This window comes from Geotrypetes seraphini, chromosome 16 (genome assembly GCF_902459505.1).
Source record: "Geotrypetes seraphini chromosome 16, aGeoSer1.1, whole genome shotgun sequence".
Lineage (NCBI taxonomy): Eukaryota > Metazoa > Chordata > Amphibia > Gymnophiona > Dermophiidae > Geotrypetes > Geotrypetes seraphini.
Genome location: NC_047099.1, coordinates 26,688,747 through 26,708,076, shown reverse-complemented (window position 1 = coordinate 26,708,076; position 19,330 = coordinate 26,688,747). Strand labels below are relative to the sequence as shown.

Below are 19,330 nucleotides of genomic sequence, written 5' to 3'. Positions count from 1 at the left end.
CCAAATAAAGGGCACCACAGTAATCTAGCTAACAGAAAAATATCTCCTTAAATCAAGAGTTAACTTGATGTTCAAATGTTAACATAGGTCTAAAAAAAATCCTCTTAAGACCTTCAGCACTGATTTCTAGTCTAGTGATCCTGAACGCTAGAGTCTTGTAACTACTAAGTTCCTTGCAGAAAACTGTCAAATCACGTTTTCCAACTCCACCTCCTTCCTAGGAAGCAGCTCCTGCCCCCCTCAGTTTCTTTTCTGCAAGCAAGTTGCTCAAAAATTGGTTTTTTAAAAATTTGCTCTGTGGTTTTATTATTTTTGGGTATTTTTGCTCAGTGTTCTTTGGAGACTTGGTGCCCGAAGGTTCTCACTTTGTGGAACCTCTGCCTAGGAAAAGACATAAGGCTCCTTTTACTAAGCTGCGATAGCGGTTTTAGCGCGTGTAGAATTGCCGCACACGCTAGACGCTAACGCCACCATTGAGTTTAGCGCGTAGGGCAATTCTGCACGTGTTAAAAACGCTATTGCAGCTTAGTAAAAGCCCACAGATTTGCACGGCAGAAGTCTGCTACTAGCGGGATCATCCCCTTAAGGACACCTAGCTAGCTTACACGCCCATTATATTCTATGGACGCGATAGCATAGCGCACGCTAAATCGGCTAGCGCACCTTAGTAAAAGACCCCCCCCTAGTGGAAAGACAAATAATTGCTCCATCCCATCCCAAATATTAAATACCCAAAGGAGAATATCAAAAGGATCAAAATCCACAAAAATCCCCAGAATTAAACCACAAAAAATGGATAGCACTACAGACAAAACTCCGTACCCTATAAATAAGGGAAACACTACTGTGTATAAATAAATATATAAATATTTATGAGTGGGGCCTCAGTGCAATAGTAAAAGCTATGGTGAGCTGATTACCAGTGCTCCTGGCTTACCATATTAACATAAGAACATAAGAAATGCCTTCACCGGATCAGACCGAGGTCCATCTAGTCCGGCGATCCGCACACGCGGTGGCCCATTTTGGTGCTCCTTTATGGAGACCTGAAATTACCGTATCCCTCAATATGATTTGCAAGAAGGTGTGCATCCATCTTGCGCTTGAAGTGGGGCTCTTTCTCAAGCTGCCGCGGTGCACCATCACAGGCCCTACGAGTGCACAAATAATAATCAATCCCAGTGTCTTCAATAAAGTGCAAGTGCAATCAATAAATATAACAAACAAGTCGTTTGAATGCATTCCACGTTTCAAAGTTGGGACTCAAAACCAGCGAAAAAGTGTAAAACTTATCTGCAATAGCTGCCAACAAAACCAGAAATTGAGCACTTCGTCCAGCAATCGTCTTAAGGTCCGAAAAGGATTTTAATTGGCCAGAAATAAAGAGCACCAAATTTTATACCTAGATATTTCACTATGCACTTGCAGGGGGTAAGCCAATAAAAAGGAAGTTCCCACAGATATTGTTTCCTGTCTGAGAGCAAGAAAAGCCTTCGTATGATCGTGTGTTTGCTTGGTAACATTAGGAGAAATCCAGATCTTTTTACCGCAGGCCACTTTTTAGCACAGCCTAGTAAAAGGGCTCATTGTCTTAACGAATGCAATGCCACAATTCTACCATGTGGAACTAATACACCATTTCTTCATTTTACACTCCCTTTACTTTAAACCTCCATAGTCTCACACCCACAAATCTGAGTTTCATTCTGCTCTAATACTTTTGCCTTTATTTCTCCTCAGTTCTTGAAAATCTGACCCTTGACTATAAATGCGCCTGTTTAGCTTTCAAAATCCTATATAGTATCCTCCCTCCCTTTCTTGGAATTCCTCAAACCCTAATACCACCAGATCCTCCCACAAATTAAAACTATCCTTCCCCTCGCTAAAAGGCATTTCCCACACAGGAAAGCTAGGGACCTCCCTCCACTTCAAAATCACTGCGCTCTGGAACAACCTTACCTCCCCTCTTCGGAACTTGAGCTCTCTCCAAGTTTTCCGCAAACATCTGAAAACCTGGCTTTTCTCAAAAAATGTAAGTCTCCCTCCAACTTAGGAATCAAGGAAACTCTTATATCTTGGCATCCCAAGTCCTCTAAATTTTCTTCACACTTCTACCTCTAACCCTCTGTTGTAGTTCCTTCCTATTTCTCCTACTATAAACTGCGTCGAGCTCTACAAATGTGGAGATGATGCAGTATACAAACCTAAGGATTAGATTAGATTAGATTGATGGTTTAAAAATAAAACAGCAGAAATTAGAACTATGTAAAAAAAAAAAAAAAACAACAACCCAACCCTGGAAAACGTGGCTCTGAATAATGAGGGGCTGGTACTTAGCATGGTTTATGTTTAATTAAGCCATGATGAAAGCACCAAATGTCAATTATGCAGCATTTCATCAGACAATATTGCTGAAATATCTGCTCTGATCACTGCTGTCTTCTCCATGGTGTGCCTTGACAATTTTTGTGCCCTCTAAGTGTGCCACAAGATGAAAATTCACAGTTTTAAATAAACATAAACTTTCATGTCTTTCTGCTTCTCAAGTTTAGGCTTTTGTTTATGAAAGCTTAAAGATCAGTGCTTCCTGAGACCAGGCTCAAAAGTGATGGTGAGGATAAGGAAGAAAGATTTTGAAGGAAAATGTCTGGCATGTTTATCAGGATGCTTTTGTAGTATGTGGTTTGGAATACAGACCCAATTTCTCCATAGACAAGCAGGATAAATAAGCCAAAAACATGTCGTCATCCCTAACAGCATTGGTTCAGATCAACACTTTCAGAGCCCAGAAATGCTTCAGAAGTTTTCTGGGCACGTTCCAGGACTTCTCTCCTTAACTCATCTTCATTTGCCTCTGCAGAACAGGAATGGATTCGCTTTTTTCTCTTTCAAAAAAAGAAACAAACACAAAGATTTAAACAATTGGAGCTATACCATAAAGCTTGAAAACCATACCTCACTCAACAGGCCCATCAGTATTATCAGCAGGTTCTGGCTTCACAGGAAGGAGGAATTTCTGTAAAGGATGCCTGAAAGTTAGGCGGCGTCTAGACGTCCGGGAGCTCAACGCTGAGCGCGATTCTATTATGCATAGATGCACAATAGAGAATCGCGCTCAGCGCCGTCCAACGAATTTAAGCATGTCTACATAGTTAGACATCCGTTATAGAATCACCTTTTAGGTGTCACATAGACGTCCTGACAACGTCTATAACGTTATTGCGTTTTAGCATTATGATGTCATTAGACCGGCGATTTTATGATTTTTTTTTTAACATTGTATGCAGTAAAATAGCACCACTGTTATATTTTATTTATTTATCTTTTAATTATTTATAAACCACTTCTATCCTAAATGGCTACTTAATCACATTTCCCTTTTGTCCCGGTGGGTTCAAACTCCAGTGTACCTGGGTTAATGAGGGGATTAAGTGACTTGCCCAGGGTCACAAGGAGCAGTGAGGGATTTGAACCCACAACCTAAGGCTGTAGTTCTAACCACTGTGCCTCATACTCAGCCATTAAACCACATGTCAATTTAAAAGCCAAGCTTATATCCTCTTGATTCACAAGCAGTCATTTCTCTAGGATAAATATCAAACATATACCTTCAACACTTGTCCAGTTCCTCTGCTGTTTAAAAAAAAACCAAAAAACTTTCTTTGGCCTCTGTGTTACTCAATCAAAGCACATGAAAAAAAAAATATATTGTATACTAAATCTTCTGATTTTGGTGTAAAGAATACTCCAGTTTGATATTAAGATTAAAATATATTTATTTATTATTTTATTTATTTTTAGTATTTATATACCACTTATAACCTACATTCAGGTACTTAATCATTTTTCCCTATCTGTCCTGGCGGGCTCACACTCTGTCTAATGTATCTGAGGCAATGGGGGATTAAGTGACTTGCCCAGGGTCACAAGGAGCAGCAAAGCACATGAACAAATGTATTGCATATTAAACCTCATTTCTAAAGTTTAAGAAAATAAGAAGAAAAACTCTACTCAAAATAGCTGTGGTTCAGAACAAGTGAACATATCTGATGCACAATCTTGACATCATCAATATGCACCTAGATGGCAGATTGTCACTAAAAAGAAATAGGAATATATGCTGGGGTACCTAACCATACTAGGGATTTGAACCTATGACCTGTGGAAGATAAAAGAAATGCCTTTAACCTCTGAGCTACAGGAGCTTCCTTTTAAGACAGGGGTTTCTGCCTTAGGAGATCATAGTCTTCTCAGGGTAAAAATAAGTTTCGCTCTGGATCCTGAAAATGACAGAGTGCAAATGTAAATGGCAAGGTCCCCGACCCATACACTCTTATGACACCAAAAAGAAGCTGTTAAGGTATGGGGGGGGGTGGCTGGACTTGAACCCATGACCTGTGGAAGATGGAAGAAGTGCCTTTAACCACTGAGCCACAGGAGCTTCCATTTAGGCAGGGGTTCCTATTTTTTTTTTTGTGACAATGTCCCATCTAGGTGCATATTGATGATGTCACAATGATGTCAAGATTGTGCATCAGACATGTCCACTTGCTCTGAACCACAGCTATTGTAAGTAGGGTTTCTCTTCTTATTTTCTTAAACTTTGCAATACATTTGTTTATTTGTTTTGCTTGAGTAATTCATTATTAAATATCTTTTAACCTTAATATTAAACTGGAGTATACCCCCCAAAAACAAAACCTTTTGGAAATGAGGTTTAGTATGCAATATATTTTTTCATTTGCTTTGCTTGAGTAATTCATTATTAAATATTTTAATATCAAACTGGAGTATTCTTTACTCCAAAAAATCAAAACCCATACCACTATATCTGGATGCCTCCAGTACGGCTAATCTAAGCCTAACTAGCGCCTAGCTAGTACCCAACTAATTCCCAAAGGTAGACCTGGTTTTGCATTTTAGGTGAGAATGTAGACAAGTTAGGACGCTGAACAGCATGCGATTCTATAACTGGACGTCCATATTAAAACCACGCCTATCCCATTAGGTGTTGCTTTTTCCGATGGGCATCTATGAAATTGTAGACGTCTATTTTGTGAATCGCGCACAGCCTTTGGACGTCTAACTTTCAATTATGCTTGTTAATGTCGTTAATTGGGCTTATTATTCAATTTATTTGGATGCCTAAGTAGTTGGACGTCCACAGAATTTTCCCTGAAGAGTGCCAACACTGCAAATCACCCAATAGGCTCATGAGTAGTTCCAATGGGTTCTGATTTCATAGGAAATGCTTTTTCATGGAGAAGTTGGTAGATGCTTGGAATTCTCTCCCAGTGGAGGTAGTAGAGATGAAAACCGTGATGGAATTCAAAAATGTGTGGAATAGACACAAAGGATCCTTAAAGCATTGGCTCACTGGCTGCCCGTAGCCATTTGTGTCTTCAAGAGCCTGATGCTAGCATTCAAATCCTTGCACAACATGGTGCTGGGCTACATGACGGATAAACTTCCTACTTAGATGCCGAACCGGTCCCTCTGGTCCCACAATGAAATACGCCCCTAGTCATGCCCTTCAACTGCAAACCGCCAAACGATGATCCTACTCCCACTTCATACCAAGGCACTGGAATCGACTACTCCTGCAGATCAGATCTTTTGAAGGTCTCCTCAACTTTAGAAAAGCAAAAAAAACATATTTTCACCTAACCCCCCTCCTCCCCCCGTCCTTGACCCATGGACTACAAAGAAATGTATATTGGCACCAGAACCAGTATGTCACATAAGGAAAACTTGTATTGTAAAGTCTTGCATTGTAACTATGGCAAATCTAACCTGTAAACTGTCCATGTGTGTCGAATTAGGATAAAAACTTGTACTGAAAACCCTGTGCTGTAAGGATAACTATGGCAAATTGTAACCGATAAACTGTGTATCTAATATAATAAAACGCTAGGCCGCGCATGCGCACTCCCATCGCGTGCGTCCGTTTTCTGTGAGCTGTAAGCCACCGCAGATAGGAGTGCGCATGCGCGCGAAGCTCTCTCTCTCCCTCCCCCCGAGGTGGATGTCGGCCGCGGCGGCTGCCGGCCGCCCGAAGCTTGCTCTCTCTCTTCCTCCCCCCCGAGGCGGATGTCGACCGCGGCAGCCCGAGTCGGATGTCGGCCGCCGCGGCTGCTGGCCACGGTGGCCAAACCCGGAAAGCATTTTAGTTCAGGGCATGCAGTTCAGGAGGAAGGTATGGGGGGGGGGAAAAATACTGCACAGGGAAGTGGGGTGGGAGGGAAATGGAGGGGCAGAAAAGGGGTTGATGGACAGGGGAAGAGGTGCTGATGAACAGGGAGGGGGGCAGAAAAATTAAGACAGGCCTACTGCTGGACAGGGAGAGCAGGAAGGAGGTGATGATGGACAGGGGGAGGTAAAACAAAGGGAGAAGGGCTTCTGCTGGATAAGGTGAGCAGTGATGGGGTGGTGGAGGACACAGGGGAGGTAAAAGGAAGGGAGAATGGACAGGGGGAGCAGGCAAGGGGTGGTAGTGGACAGCCAAGGAAAAAAAAAAAAAGACAGACAGAAATACAGAAAGCGGCTAAGGAGAGAGAAAAATAAAAAAAAGACAGACACACACACATATATTCTAGCACCCGTTAATGTAACGGACTATAAGACTAGTTATGTATATTAATATTAGAACCCTAGTATTGATAAAACTTGTATCATAATCTTGTAATTTGAAATTAAATTATGTATGTTTAACCTGTTCTGGGCTCTTTGGGGACAACGGGATAGAAAAACAAATTAAATAGATAAAAAGAGGTTAATATCAAAACAAAACTTAACATATCAACAGCTATGATGGGCAGAAGTGATACTTAGATGGCAGCTCCAGGAGTAGGGAAGTGAGGCCAGTGTCAGATGGACTTCTGTGGTCTGTGTCGTGTATATGGCAACACAGATCAGGTTGGGTTGGAGAGGGCTTCAACAGCAACTCCAGTAGTTAAGTACACTTCTCCCTTCGTATTCGCTGTGATAGGGGATTAACAGAACCGCAAATACAGAAAAACCGCAAATAACTTTTTCATATGTCATTCGTTGTTTTCTATTAAAAACCATCGTGAATATGGTGAAACCGCGAATAACATGGTGGGAGATCTGGCCTGTTCCTGAAGGAGAAGCAAAACACGGTGAAGAAAGTGCCGGGAATTGGCGATTTTCTCTGTAAACGCTCGGAATCGGTGATTTCTCTAAGCGAGCTGATGTAATTTGGGGGTAGGAGCCAGCAAGCTAAAAACCGCAAATAATCGAAACCGTGAATGCTGAAACCGCGAATACGGAGGGAGAAGTGTAGTGCCAGTGTCGGACAGACTTTTATAGTCTGAGTCCTGAAAATGCCAAAGACAGATCAGGATCAAGAATGCGTTATTTTATACCACATTTGCATCATATGCTATGTGTGCTGTATATCTCAGAAAGGGAAAGAAAGACATCACAAAATGGATCTTAGCAAGTAAAATGTTGTTAATAAATACTATTGAATTGTTGGTTCAATCGTGAATTGATAACAAATTTGGCAGACTGGATGGACCATGCAAGTCTTGATCTACCATCATTCAGTTTTATACAGTACTATGTTATGTTCCATGACGAGAGGAATGTCCTCTCCTTGAAAACTGTTTCTTCACCTGGGTAGGATGATGCAACACAGGAACTAGGGAACGTATATTACATTACATTACAGATTTCTATTCCGCCATTACCTTTCGGTTCAAAGCGGATTACAAAAAGAGTTATGGAAGAAGGGTTACAACGTTAGATCAGAGAAGGTTTCCAAGAGAGGGAAAAGTAGGATCTGGGGTTAGGGAGGGGATGGTAAGAGGGGGGTTAAGCTTTATAATGGTATTAAGCTTTATTAAGGGATTTCTTGAAGAGTATAGTTTTTATTTCCTTTCTGAACATCTTGTAGTCTGGGGTTGTTGTCAACAGGTTGGAGACTTGGTATATGAATTACAAAGATCACATCAAAGTGGGGATCCAAATATATAACGATGGGGCTAATAGTTTCTCCAAATCTTCAAAAGACACGACACATCTGTGTTTTGACTATATAGCATATATCAGGAGTCAACTGACCTTAATGACAATAGACTGAGAAAAAAGCGTAGTATCGCAGGACACAAATAATATCCTTATCAGAAATCCATTAAGGTCGGTTGACTTCTGATGCAAGCTATACAGCCAAAACACGGTCGTGTCGCGTCGTCTTAACACCTGGCATATTTGCGAATAAAGACTTCCTTAATTGTGGAAAGCACTGTGCCCCTGTGTTCCTTTGAAGATTTGGAGAAACTATTAGCCCATCGTTATTTATTTGGATCTCCACTTTGGTGTGCTCTCTGTACAGTTTGAATTTATTCTCCTGGTGGAAAGTAGTTCAGAAGGGAAACGTTAATAGGGTACTTCAGTTGTATCTCTTTTAATTCTGAATTGACAGGCCTATGATGAGCACAGTTAATGGTGTAATTTTAAATATATAATTTACTGTTAATCTTCTCTAGTAAGAACACAAGCTCTAATCTCTGCTCTTTGCTGCCTGCGTGTTGTGTGATCTGATGATCACACTTCCCAGTGGAGCACTGGTGTGCGAGTATATCCTTGTTTCTAAGAATCCCTCCTTCCCTCCCTTATAAATGCATGCTTGAACTTTCAGGGCAGGAGTTGCAGCAGCAAAACAAACACACAGTGTGATAGCTCCTGTTCAGATGAATACAAGAGACTTCTCCACTGGGGATTTATGAGCCCCTGTATACTGGGCAAAAGGAGAAGGAAGAGAGAGCTGGAGTTGTGATAGACTTTCTTAACCTCTGGATGATGCTTAGAGTCTCTTGCCTAGGTTCCATCCAATATCTTTACCCTTTTTTTGTCAGGGATGAAGTCCCTATATTTGTTGCATCTCTCTAAACTAAACTAAACCTTAGGTTTGTATACCGCGCCATCTCCACAAGCGTAGAGCTCGGCACGGTTTACAGGGTTAGGTTAAAAAGGAGCTACAATGAAGGGTTATAGGAAAGGAGCTAGGAAGATAAAGAGGGACAGGGTACCAAAGAGCGGGAGGTGTTAGATTTTTGAAATCTCTGTCTTCACTACAGCAGCTTTACTCTGCCATTTCTGGTTCTTATATGTAGCTCTCTTCCACTGTACCTCACTCTTTTCCTGAGCAACTTCTGCTGTTCCAGTGATGACCCCCCCCCCCCCCCACCCTAGCTAAATGACATGCAAGGGTGGAAAATCTAATCTTATTGCAAACAGGTGCAGATTCTCTTGTGTCCTGGGGCAAATTTAAAGGAGTAGGTTCTTGGAGAGTTACCGTCAGCAGTCATAGCTGTAACAAAACCAAACTCCTTGCATGAAGTGCCCAAGTTAAATTTGCTCCTCATGGAAATGCTTTTCTGTTTATTTTTTTAGGATGGACAGAATGACAGAAGATGCCCTGCGCTTAAACCTCTTGAAGCGCAGCCTTGACCAGGCTGAAGAGAGAGAGGATATCTTGGCCAAACGGTTAAAAATGGAGGGTCATGAAGCCATGGAGCGCCTGAAGATGCTGGCACTACTGAAGAGGAAGGACCTGGCAGGGATTGAGGTGTCTCACGAGCTGCCCATGAAACAGGACAGTAGTAAAGGGTACGAGGAGAAAGTGAATGGAAGCCTAAGACCTCATGGAGATATCAGGACACCGGGAAGAACAGGCAAGGAGAACGTTGAGGAGCCTGTAGATATGAGTGCCAGGAGAAGGTACCAGAATCTCTTTATCTATTTCTTGTGGTTGTGTTTAGATTTGGGTGCTGTCTGCTCTGACACACACTTCACTAGAGATCTGTATTTACGGTGATGGGACTAAATTGCGCGAGACAACGGCGCGCCGACAACTGAGCGCAGACAACTGAGCGCAAGGTTGACGGCGCGCCAAAGAAAAGCACTATTTTAAAGGGCTCCGACGGGGGGCGTGGGGGGGAACCCCCCCACTTTACTTAACAGACATTGCGCTGGCGTTGTGGGGGGTTTGGGGGGTTGTAACCCCCCCACATTATACTTAAAACTAAATTTTTTCCCTAAAAAACAGGCAAAAAGTTTGGTTTCAAGTATAATGAGGGGGGGTTACAACCCCCCAAACCCCTCACAACGCCAGCGCGATGTCTGTTAAGTAAAATAGGGGGGTTTCCCACCAACACCCCCCATCGGAACCCTTTAAAATAGTGCTTTTCTTCGGCACGCCGTCAACCTTGCGCTCAGTTGTCGGCGCGCCGTTGTCTCGTGCGATTTTGTCTATGAACCGTATTTACAGATCAGCACAAGGGCTTACAGAGATTGCAGTAATAACAACGTTTGATAAAAGTCACTCAAAGTGAACCATGTTCCTCTTTCTGGTTTGGTTTAGATCTGGGTTAGATAGGAGATAGAATGCACAGTGGGGCAAAATTCTGGCATGAGGTTTGCAAACAAAATCAGGGACCTGCCTGGTTTGTAATGTATTAAGAGTACAGCAGACCCACATTTGAGTCTTTCGGCTGATGAGGTGTGTGCATGTCCTGGGAAGGATGGAAGAAGGATTGCTGTAGCAGAGGTGATGACCCTTGTTAGTTTGGATGCAGAGAATTCCTCCCAGTCTGCTGCCAGTAAGTTGGGACCAAGAAAATTATGCCCCTGGCAGTTTTCCCGGAAAAGAGATGGGTGAAAGGCCAAGAATAGAGAGACCAGTGCTTGTGTATGACACAGTCAGCAGGAGGGGTCTGGTGCATAGGTAAACTGCTGTGTGATGGTCTGAGAACAAGAAATGTGATTTCAACTTTCTCTCATTAGTGCTGTTTATCTGCAGGTGAGGTTTTCTGCAGTAGAGGTTCAGCACAAGATGCCCCACTGTATGCTTGTGTTTTGTATGTAGCATCTTTGCATTTCCCTTTCCAAATCTGCTTTTCCATTCTATTCTCAGCTGGCACAGTTTGTATTTAATCTTTTACCATTGCATACAAGGGCCAAAGATTACTGCCATCCTTAAGTTTGAGGTGAAAAAGAAGTAACTGGTGGTGTGCATCTCTTTATGCTTTTAATGATTCTGGCATGTAAAGATGGGTTAATTCTGGAAAGGTGCATAGCCTGACCTCATATTTGGACAGGTCCCGAGCCCAAGGTGAGAGAGCACAAAGGTTTGGCACACCCAAATACCGGAGTTGGTGGAGGACCCCAAGCCCCAACAGCAGAAGCCTTCTTCCAGTGGCACTTTTTCTGAACCACTGCCGCAGTGCCAGCCAGACATTCTCCCTACTGTGTAGATGCTTTGGGGGTGGGGGAGGGGTTGTGAAACAAAATGCACAAGAGAAACCCTCTTCCTGTGCATGAGGAAAACCTGAGCATGTGCAGAGAGGGTGGGCCTTCCTTGTGCATTCTCTATTTCACAGAAAGCAAGCGTGTGGGGGACGGGCAGGTTTGGCCAGTGCAGTGCAGTGGCAGATGAATAGTGCCACTCACTACCTGGCTTTGCAGGAGAAGGTCTTCTGCTGGCAAGATTTGGAACTCTGCCAACCAAAGCAGCAGGCTGTGCCTTAAGTTTCGGGGAGCCTGAACCCAAATTGAGGGGGCCAAGGCTGCCCCCCCTCCCCCAGTGTGGTTATGCCACTTGTTCTGAAGGGTCTTTTTTGTTTCACTGGGAGCTAGAGTGTAGCCACTTTGTCCTTGAAGGATATTTTGTTGATATTTTGTAGAAATAAAATATCTGTTGTGCATGGGGGGAGGGAGGGAGAAAATAATATTCAAACTCGGTGCTAACTGACCCTGCGTGCATGCTGCCATGTGTTGCTCCTGCTCTGCATGCCTTCAAAACTCTTCTTAATAAAACCCCAGCGTTTATTTACAAATTACTAATACCATATTCTTCAATCAGAACCCTTAGATCTAATGAACAGAATTTATTAACTATTCCATCCCTTAAGGTCGTCAATACAAGGCGACAATTTATTTTTTCTGTTACGGCACCTCAGTTATGGAACGCCCTTCCAATTTATTTAAGGGAAGAGCAGAATCTTGAGAAATTCAAAAGTAACTTAAAAACATTTCTCTTCAAAGACGCTTTTGATAATTAATGAAACTTAACTGCAGTCTAGAATATTTTATTGTATTATATTACACTGTTTTTTTGTTATTCATTTTGTATTCTCCCTTTTTTATTCTACTTTCCTATAATGAGTTGTATTTCATCTCCCTTCCTTCCTTGTGTTTTTAAGTTTGTTTTCGTAATTTTTTTATTTTATTTTATTAATATTGTAAGTTAAAATGTATTGTTCTGTTTGTATTATTCCCCAGAAATTGTAATTTTAATTTGTTCATCGCTTTGAAATTCGACAAAGCGATTAATCAAAACAATTATTAAACTTGAAACTTGATATATAATAATCATGTTTCACCTTCTTTTTGTGCAGGTCAGCACCTTACATTCTATGTTATACCAATTCTGATAGTAAATGTCCATTCAGTCTACCCAACAAAGTGACCAGAGTTGTATCTGGCACTCTGTGCAGTTTTCACTTCTTCCTGACATTATAAACAAGGCAATTGACAACTTTCCACCTTGCCAAGCTCACATAAGTAGTTATTCCAGGACAAGCAGGCAGCATATTCTCACTTATGGACGGAGCCCTGGTAAGGACCACTTTAAAAGTGCATCGCCACTTTAAGTCTTTAGAAAGTTCACAATAGCCTGAACCGCGCATGCGCGAATGCCTTCCCGCCCAACGTAGGGCGCGTGGTCCCTCAGTTGTAGTTTCCACGGAGCTAAGAAGATGCGTTTGTTCAACGGCCGTTGAAACTTTTTCTTCCGCTGCCTTCCCGCTCTCGGGGACTTTTGACTTTTCAGTCATCTTCTTTTTTTCTTTTATTTGTTTAATTGTTTTCAGTAAAAAAAAAAAAAAAAAGTAACAATTTTTGGTTTTTCTCTTTCGTGGGTTCAGCCCGGCGGGGCCTGTTCGACCACCTTGGCCTTGGATTTTGATTTAGCCGTGGCCGTTTTTCCTTCAATGTCCCGCCTGCAGAAGGGGTTTCAAAAAGTGTGGACGTTGTGCTTGCCCCATCTCCATGACTGACCCACATCACTGGTGTCTCCAGTGTTTAGGGCCTGAGCACCGTCCTGACAACTGTTCCTGCTATTCTCTGCAGAAAAGAACCTTAAAGAATCGCTTAATTCAACAGTGGCTTATTTTCGGTGTCGCAATGGAAGGAAACTCGACACCACTTTCGACGTTGGCGGCACCGGTTAAATTGACTCCACAACTTTCGACACTGGTGGAACCATCTTCGGTGTCGCATCCTTCAGTGGGTAATCCAGCTAAGAAGCCTTTCCCCACCCCCTCTGGGCCTCAGGTCAAAGTAGCAGTGAGCCAAGTCCTACCGACCTTGAAGAGACCCAAGAAGTGCTCCGCTCCAATCTCGGTGAATGCCTCGACATTGGTCTTCTCATCGCAGGAGCATAGAGCCACACCGAAGGTACCGGCAAAAAAGCCAGCGGGTCCCAGTGCTTACTCTTAAGCAACAGATACACGATTTGCTAAGAGAGGAATTGCATGAGCATTTGCAAGTGCTGGTGCCAATTCAACTTTTGCCCACGTCGACACCAACTCCCTCAGTGCCAGTCCTGTCTGAGCCTTTGACACCAGTTGCATCTGCAGTGGAGTCTACATCGGTGCCACCGCTTCTTGTAAAGAAATCGACACCTACGACTTGCCGGCACCGGTCATTCTCAACACAGACATCACCTGAATCGACATCGGTGTGGTCTGGAAAGGCATTACAGAAATTGAAACATCTCGAGCCTTCCGCACCAAGTGCTCAGCATCGATCTGTTCAAGATCCAGACCTATGGGGGGACTCTGAACAAAATCCTATCCTGTCTGAAGATGAAGGTTCTGCAGATGATGAATCCCTTTGCCACTCCCCTCAAGAGGCTCCTCTATTGTCTAAGAAATCTTCTTTCTCTAAGTTTCTTCGGGAGATGTCAGAGACTTTGTCCATCCCTCTGGAAGCTGATTCTAAAAGATCTAAATAGTTCCTGGATGCCTTGGATTATGATCAACCACCCAAGGAACTCCTCAAGCTTCCACTTCATGATATCTTACAAGAAACGTTTTACAAAAGTTTTGAGACGCCACTTACTTTTCCTGTGGCCCCTCCTCGTAAGTTGGACTCTTTGTATAAGGTAATACCTATTCCTGGGTTTGTCTAACCCCAACTTCCACACGAGTCTCTCCTGGTAGAATCTACCTTGAAGAAATCCTCAGGGGCTATTGTGTATGCCTCTGTACCTCCTGGCAGAGAAGGCAAGGCCATGGATCAGTTTGGTAAACGACTATGCCAAAATGCTATGTTAGCCAGTCTGGCAATTACCATTTTTATTTTGCCTTCTATCTTAAGCATTTAGTAAAAAAAAGTTGCTACTTTCCAGAAATATTTTCCAGAACGTAAGCTTCCTGCTTTCCAGCATTTTATTTCTGACCTGTTCCAGCTTAAAAAGTATATGGTTCATTCCACCTATGATACCTTTGAACTCACTTCACGTGCTGCAGCAATGTCGGTGGCCATGAGACATCAAGTTTCAAGTTTATTAATTCTTTTGATTAATCGCTTAATCATAGTTCTAAGCGATGAACAAATTAAAATACATTCAAAGGGGAACATTACAAAACAATACAATACAAACTTAAGACAATACAATAGGTTAAAAATTAACTCATCAAATTCATAACATAAAGTAAAAAAGGGATAATGAAATACAATTTAATATAGTAAAGTAGAACAAAAAAGGAAAGGTACATAAGGGAACAAAAAATAAAAACATATTAATAGAATAAAATCAATGACCTGGGTATTAAGAAATTAAATATCAAAGGCATCTTTAAAAAGAAAAGTTTTTAAATTACTTTTGAATTTTCCCAGGTCCTGCTCCCTTCGTAAATAAATTGGAAGGGCGTTCCAGGTCTGTGGCGCAATCACTGAGAAAATAAATTGGCGTCTTGTATTTATGATCTTAAGTGAAGGGATAGTTAATAAGTTTTGTTCATTTGATCTTAAAGTTCTCACAGGATTATATGGTATTAGGCATTTATATATGAATGCTGGTGTTTTATTGGCCTGGCTTCGGGTTTCTGAGCTAGATGTCAACCATCAAGACAGGTTAGCGAATGCACCTTGTCTAGGAGATGAGCTTTTTGGCCCCTCCATGGACATGGCTACCCAGAAGTTGTCTGCTCATGAGACCAGATGGGACACTCTGGTCAAGCTCAAAAAGAATCTTCCACCTTCTCGTCCGTTCAAACCAGCTTCTTCCTATCAGAGAAGGTTTGCTGCAAAACCTGCAACTCCTGCTCAGTCTCAACCCAGGACACAAAGACAACAGCAATCACGTCAGCAGCAAAAACCACAGGCTGCCCCCCAAAAGTCTGCACAGCCTTTTTGACGTGTTTTTTCAGAGCATAGCCAGCATCCCCATTCTGCACACTTTGTCTCAGCCCATCGGAGGCCGTTTCCAATTTTTCATCGCTCGCTGGGAGCTCATAACATCAGACCTCTGGGTTTTAACCATTATACGTAAGGGTTACACACTCAATTTTCACACCCTGCCACCAGACCATCCTCCAAGAGAGTCTGCTTTGGACCTACACAGTCCTTCCTTCTTCTCTAGGAGGTTCAATCCCTTCTCCTGCTGAATGCCATCGAGGAAGTTCCCCTCAATCAGCAGGAGCAGGGATTCTACTCCTGTTACTTCTTAGTTCCAAAGAAGACGGGAGGACTGAGACCCATTCTGGATCTCAGAGCTCTCAACAAATTTCTAGTCAAGGAGAAATTCCGGATGCTCTCCCTCACACTGCTTTATCTTCTCCTCAATCAGAATGACTGGCTATGCTCTGGATCTCAAGGAAGCCTACACACATATTCCAATTCATCTGGCTTCCAGGAAGTACCTTCATTTTCAAATCAATCGATGTCATTACCAGTACAAAGTCCTACCCTTCGGCCTGGCGTCTTCTCCCAGAATCTTCACGAAGTGCCTGATTGTAGTGGCCGCATCTCTCCGATCACATGGCCTCCAAGTCTTCCCTTACCTGGACGACTGGTTGATCAAGGCTGTATCCTCTCAGGAAGTAGTCCAAGCAACACCTCAGACCATTTCTTTTCTTCAGGTTCTTGGATTTGAAGTCAACTTCCCCAAATCACATCATCTTCCAACTCAATGTCTGCAGTTCATTGGGGCAATCCTAGACACTCATGAGAGCGTTTCTTCCTCAAGATCGCCTTCAGGCTCTCATCCGTCTTTGTCAGCAACTGCTTCCTCTTCAATCCATCTCGGCAAGGCGCATGATGGTTCTGCTCGGCCACATGACTTCCACTGTCCATGTGACACCACTGGCACAACTACACCTTCACACTCCTCAGTGGACCCTTGCTTCTCAGTTATCTCAAGCAACGGATCATCTATCATAACATATATCTGTAGCATCTCTTCTGCAGTCACTTTGATGGTGGATGACCTCTTCCAATCTATCCAGAGATCTCCTTTTTCACTTACCCCCTCATCACAAGGTTATCATGACGGACGCATTCCCTTATGCCTGGGGGGCTCATATGGACGATCTTCAGATTCAGGGTCTTTGGACTGCCAAGGAGCGGAAATTTCACATCAATTTCCTGGAACTCAGAGCGATCTATTATGCCCTCAAGGCCTTCCATCATCTTCTCTGCCCCCAAGTTCTCCTCCTTCGCACGGACAATCAAGTAGCTATGTACTACATAAACAAGCAAGGAGGCACGGGCTCTCTCCTGTTATGCCAGGAAGCCCAAAAAATCTGGACTTGGGCAACCTTTTCTTAAATGCTGTCTACATTCCAGGGGAGAAGAATTCCCTAGCAGACAACCTCAGCAGAATTTTTCAGCCTCACGAATGGACTCTCGACTCTGCAACTCTCCAGTCCATCTTTGCTCAATGGGGCACTCCACAAGTGTTTGCGACTCCTCACAATCACCAGTTGCACCAGTTTTGCTCCAGACTTTACTCTCCATCTGGAAGCAGATGCCTTTCTCCTGGATTGGACGGGCCTGTTTCTATATGCATTCCCTCCAATTTCTCTCATGTTGAGAACTCTGTTCAAGCTCAAGCGAGAAGCAGCCACCATGATTCTCATTGCTCCATGGTGCCCAGACAACTTTGGTTCTCCCTTCTACTTCAACTCAGTTCCAGGGAACCAATACCTCTTCCAGTATTTCCTACTCTGCTTACTCAGAATCGGGAATCTCTTCTATATCCCAACCTGCAATCACTACACCTAACAGCTTGGTTTCTCTAAGGCTGAATCCATCTAACTTACATCTCTCTCAGCATGTTCGGCAAATTCTTGATGCATCCAGGAAACGAGCCACCCAGCAATGTTATCAACAAAAGTGGACTAGGTTTTCTTCCTGGTAGCTTCTTCATCATCACGACCCAACTTCCTTATTAGTGGATTTAGTATTGGATTATCTGCTTCATCTATCTGTTTCTGGCCTCAAATCTACATCTGTCAGAGTCCATCTCAGCACTATTACAGCTTTTCACATGCCAGTCAAGGGAAAACATCTTACTGCTCATCCTTTGATCTCCAGATTCATGAAAGGACTTTTCAATGTGAAACCACCTCTCAAGCCTCCGCCTGTTGTCTGGGACCTTAGTGTGGCTCTTTCCAGTTTGAAGAAGCCACCATTTGAACCAATAACCACAGCTCATCTCAAGTTTCTCACCTGGAAAATTGTCTTCCTTATTGTTCTCACCTCTGCCAGGAGGGTCAGTGAGTTACAAGCGTCGGTAGCAGATCCACCCTTCACAGTTTTTCATCATGACAAAGTGATTCTGCGCACGCATCCAAAGTTTCTCCCGCCGAAATGATTCCACCAATAAATAGATTATATTACCTACCAAAAAAAAGAGAGAATTTACAAGAAAATCAACAAGAAATAGAACAACGAATTGACCTGAATAATTTGACTGATTTATTAGAAAATTCTCAGGAGGAAATCAAATACCGAGGAACTTTGGTCATTTCATTTGTTTTTGAGCAGGACCTGAATTTAATTATGAAGGCCTTTTTTTGATTTCCCCACAGTCTTTTATGGGACAAAAAAATTAGAATATTCCCAGATGTCACTAAAGTAACACAGGACCGCAGAAAGTTATTCTTAGTTATGCGGAAAGAAACTGTAAAAATGGGAGCAAATGTCTTGTTATCCTATCCATGTAAATGTCAGATAAAATATGCTGGTATAAAATATGCATTTTTTGAACCAGAGCAGCTTCAAACGTTTTTGGATGCTAAAAAATTAATGCAATAGAGCTGTAAAAGAAAGGAAGGCCGATTTTGTACTGCGTTAAGTTTTGTTTGTAACCAATTTTCCTATAGTGAGAGATCTCTCTATCTTTCTTACTTGTTTCTCCATGGCTGTTGTATGGTCTAAGAAATAGTTTTTGTGTTAATGTTAATGATTTTATAGTTTCTTATGTTTTTTCTTGAACTTTTAATGACAAATCATATATCCTGTTTAATAATTGTGCTCTGTATTACTGTGACAAGAGGATTCTTGTATTTAATTTGAAATGCAAATTTTAAAAAAAAAAAAGTTGTCTCAGAGTTTCATGTTCTACCAGTGTTTTTTTCCTAAACCTTATTCTCCAGGAGAAATCACTTTGCACACTCTGGACTGTAAACGGGCTTTGGCCTATTACATTGACCGGACAAAGCCACATCGAACTTCTCCCCAACTGCTCATCTCTTTTGATCCAAACAAGTTGGGGCATCCTGTTTCCAAGAAAACGATTTCCAACTGGCTGGCCGCCTCTGTCTCATTCTGTTATGCTCAGACTGGACTGAACATAAGAAATGCCTCTGTCGGGTCAGACCGGAGGTCCATCGTGCCCGGCAGTCCGCTCACGCGGCGGCCCCTCAGGTCCAGGACCCTGATAGTGCTCCTACCCTAAAACTCACATACGCTTTTTGCTTTTGTCCTGTAGAGTAACCTTCTATCTATACCCTGCAATCCCCTTCGCTTCCAGGAAGTCATCCAGTCCCTTTTTGAAACCCAGTATTGTACTCTGTCCTATTACCTCATTTGGAAGCGTGTTCCAGGTGTCCACCACCCTCTGAGTGAAGAAAAACTTCCTTGCATTCGTTTTGAATCTGTCGCCTCTCAGTTTTTCTGAATGACCTCTTGTTTTTGTTGTCTCCGCTAGTCTGAAGAATCTGTCCCTCTCTATGCCTTTCATGATTTTATACGTCTGTATCATGTCTCCTCTCAGTCTCCGCTTTTCCAGGGT

General features: G+C 42.7%; 1 protein-coding gene across 4 annotated transcripts in view; it reads left to right on the top strand.

Annotated features, from left to right (window-relative positions):
• Positions 1 to 19,330, top strand: part of GATAD2B (GATA zinc finger domain containing 2B) — a 123,801-nt gene that overhangs the window by 55,605 nt on the left and 48,866 nt on the right. For 3 of the 4 annotated variants that reach the window (XM_033924322.1, XM_033924320.1, XM_033924319.1), the window contains one exon: positions 9,418 to 9,744. In XM_033924322.1, the coding sequence (XP_033780213.1) occupies positions 9,419 to 9,744 (326 nt within the window). In that variant the 5' untranslated portion in view covers position 9,418. Of the gene's footprint in view, positions 1 to 9,417; positions 9,745 to 19,330 lie in introns of those variants that run through there. The other variant, XM_033924318.1, reaches the window with a different exon arrangement.